The 3,971-nt window shown below is 36.2% G+C and overlaps 1 protein-coding gene across 1 annotated transcript; it reads right to left on the minus strand.

The window, feature by feature from the left end:
* LOC148610801 (uncharacterized) lies at positions 1-984 on the minus strand. The gene has a single exon (XM_088543239.1). The coding sequence runs from the start codon at positions 982-984 to the stop codon at positions 1-3; it is 984 nt and encodes a 327-aa protein (XP_088399365.1).
* Positions 985-3,971: the final 2,987 nt, after the last annotated feature.

A 3,971-nucleotide genomic window follows, 5' to 3' on the forward strand; every position in this document is an offset into this window, starting at 1 on the left:
TCATGACCAAGAATGTTCTCCGATTCCAAGCATGTCTGTAGGCTCTTGTTGATTATACACTCCATTTAATTTGCAGCAACAGCTTGTTAGGCTAATTGGGCGGTAGCTTGAGGCTTTCGACTTGTTCTTTCCCCTCTTCGGTATTGGCATCATTATGGCTTCTTTCCAACATTGAGGAACTTGACCTTGTCTCCAGCTCAGGTTGAGAATTTCTAGCAAAGTTGTTAATGCTAAGGTGCCAAGGTGTTGAAGCATTTCATTGGTGATGTTATCTGGACCTGGTGCCTTTTTCATTTTCATTTTTCTGATGGCTGCTTTCATCTCAAACATGGTGATATCTCTCTGCATAACTTCATGTGTTGGCACCTCTGATCTTTTTCTCAATTCAGTTCTTACTTCTTTTTTCCGTGATGGTGGTATATCAGTGTTGCTTTCTTTCTCATAGCCTTTAGCAAATTCATTTGATGCCGCTTTCCCTATGGTTGTTTCTCCTTCAACTGCTAGCGTGATCTTTTCACCTTTGCTTCCCTCACCATTCAGTGCTTTTGTCAAGTTCCAAAGCTTTTTTGTATCTTTTTCCATATCCATAGATGATGTTTTCTCTCTCCACCCTTTCCTTTGACATTCAATCTTTGTTCTTAGATGTTTGGCCTTGCACTTTTGGAGTTTGATGTTATTTTCCTGACTGGGATTTAATTCTGCATCATCCCTTGCCCTTGTGAGTGCCTCGTATGTTGCCTGTATCTCACTGGACAAGTATGGCTTGTAGTCCTTTCTTACACCTCTTGGTATACTTTCCTTTGCTGCCTTTAATACAACAGCGTTGAATGCTTTCACCACATTGTTAATATTCTTTCCCTCTACTTCTATGTCCCTTGTAAGTTCATCTGTTCTAGCTTGAAACATACTCCAATTTGCCTTCTTGTAATTCCATCTTGGTAGATGAGCATACTCAGATGTTGTTGTTTCTGCAATGAATATCATGACAGGTCGATGATCACTGCCTTCTAGCTGGTCACATACCTTTCTACTGATTTTTTGGTGTATATCGTCAGTACAGAAAGCTAGATCTGGTGTGGTGGTTGTATGCCATCGACGAGAATAAAAAGTAGGCGCGTCAGTGGCGTCGTTGACAATGATAAGGTGGTTTTAATCCTGCCAGTCTTCTATGGTCTCCCCTCTTTTGTCCATGGTATTATATCCCCAACTTTGTGATTGGCTGTTGAAATCACCTACTATGAGGAATGAACTCTCTGGTATTTGTATGGTGTCTAGTGACAGTTTCTTATCATTTGGACAGTAGAAGTTAACGATGTTATACGAGCTTTTCCCAATAGTTGCTTTGATTTCAATGTATTCTGCTTCCTCCATAAACTTTTTTGTCTCTAAGGCATTAATGTTGTGTCTTACAAGGGTCATTACACCACCTTTCTTTCCTTTCTATCACTCTTGAAGACTTGGTATCCTCTGATCTTAAAAGGTTTGTCCTCTTGAAGATGTGTTTCTTCAATACAGCAGATGTTCACATTGTTTTCATGAAGAAAGTGTTGAAGTTCTTCTCTCTTGTTTGATACCCCTTCTGCATTCTACTGCACAATGCTAATATGTGGTTGCTCTTTTCTTTTCGGTTGGATCTTTCTATGGTCAGTAGCTCTCCTTGTTTGTCCCCTGACTCCACAAGACGAAACTAAGGTACCTCCAGTAGCATTGGTTGGGCTCCTTCGAGACAGAGAGCCCGGCATGCACCTGCTTGGTAGGTCCTCACAGCGAGCACTAAATCGTTTATTCATGGTTTCAAGTGTCATTTTGGCTGTTTGTGCGTGGTGTTGTGATCTGTTCGAGTGTGCTATATCGCACCGTACATAATTGTTGAAATGTATTCTAAGACTTTTGCGTTTATGTTAATGTACTTGCGTCTGGAACTAGATGCTTAAGAAGCTAAGCACTTTGATTGACACATAGGTGTCTATGCGATAACGTCGAGCACTTGAGCTACAAAGCTTATATCAACAGAGGAATGTAGCTAGTTGCCTTTTGAAATTGGTGTGTGTTTTTGTAATGTCTGTTTTTTTTTTTTTTTTTGTTTTTTTTTTTGGTTTGTTCTTTTTTTTGTAATTAGAATGGTGAATTTAAAAATAAATCAAAGTGTTCAATATTAACTATTTACAATAATAAGCTTATTCGATTCCCGTACTTTCTTTTTTCTCAAAATTTTGCAATTTGACGATTATATGAGGCTTAAAAATTCAAACGATCGAAATAAATTGATTCAGTACACGAGTACATCGATTTTTATCAAATTATGCACAAAATTAACAATTATAATGGTCATACCGGAACACCCTTGGATCGGACATCGTGTACAGTAGAAATATTATACATCATACGACACTTTAATTAGATATATATTTAAAAACACGCAGCTGGTCCAGGATTTCAGGTTTTATGGCGTAAATATAATTAAAGCTAGACCGACCGTGGCGAGACAAGAAGAATTACATGCCCCAATAATATTTCGCCAATTTCAGGGGTCGCCCCGTGAGTCTGACCTGAACACAATGATGGTCAAGATATAGAGAACATATAAATACAAAAATGTGTATTGATTTTGATATCAAAGTACATCTTAAACAAAATGTTACAAATTGAGAATTGAAAAAAGAATAAAATCATATTTCATCACATATTTAACTTAATACGTGTGTTTTTACCCATTTGATAATAGCCGGAAGATAAGGAAAGTAATCAGACCAGGGCAATATAACATATTTATCACATATTTCTGGCTTTGAATAGAAATGCATTGTAATTAACAATTTAATAAATCAACGAATGTAAATATATATATTTAACAAAACAAGAAATCACAATAGCTTTTCTCAACTTCAAATTAATAAACACAAAGTTAACACTTTTGATTTTTATTAGTCACTTACCAAAGCTGTTAATGTTAATTGTGACATTTCCAATAGAAGCATTTGGCAAAATAGTGAATTTGGATCCCAGACCCTTAGGGGGTGTCATATTTACGTCATTATTATTGCGATTTTTTTTTCAATTTCATTAAAAGAGCTCCTTACTGCATCGAGAGCAAAGTCACATAAGGCATTATCGCTTGCCTCGTCAGCTGCAAACTCAATCACTGGTTCATATACTACATCATCCGTAGTATTTGGAACGGCGGTTTGAGGATTTTGAACATTTGTTGGAGCATATTTACTTGGTACAATTTGTAAATTTGCACGTGAAACAGTATTTTAGACGCACAATAAACCATTTAATGTTTATCTAGAAATAAAAGCTCTGCGAGATTAATCATTTTAAATAGTCAACAACCAGAAAAATGAAGTATAAAGATAAATGCTGAATACAAATTGAAAGAGCGATCTTCTGATATTTCATTCATGGCATAGCGGATCCATATACAAACAAAAGGGGCAATTGTTCCGATCAAGAGACGTATATATAATGAAAGGGGTTCCAGGCTATTATTTGCCGTTCATTTGTTTCGCCAATTTTTTGACAAAAGAGTAGCATAAATGAAACATCGCTTAATTTTAATAGACGGTGGCATAGGAATTTCGATAATGTATTTCTCGGAAATGGTGTCAGTCTGTGGTGTGGTGATATTGCTTTTTGTAATGTATATTATCATTCTGAAAGGCGATACCACTGAAATAAGACAGTATTGCTAAAATACAACATTGCGATATTATATTTGATTTTGTATCAAAATAACTATATTACACATTCAACGTAAAGAAATGAAAAATAAAGAAAAAAACGATTAAAATCACTAATTTCAAAGCTACAGTATGTCTGTCTATATTTCCGATCTCTAATTTTGTTTTCCCATCCTCACCTCTATGGTCCTCTATGTCCCAACCGACCATCAACCCATTTCAGTTGTAAGCAATTAAATTTTGGCGCCAAGTTTACTTTTCACCACTGACCCTGATAAGTGGTTCTCT

This window comes from Perna viridis, chromosome 8 (genome assembly GCF_037379345.1).
Source record: "Perna viridis isolate PV_CMFRI_1.1 ecotype Kerala chromosome 8, ASM3737934v1, whole genome shotgun sequence".
Taxonomy (NCBI): Eukaryota; Metazoa; Mollusca; class Bivalvia; order Mytilida; family Mytilidae; genus Perna; species Perna viridis.

Excerpts from the sequence above, each read along its gene's own strand:
- LOC148610801 (XM_088543239.1), bottom strand. The coding sequence starts at position 984 with ATGATATTCATTGCAGAAACAACAACATCTGAGTATGCTCATCTACCA.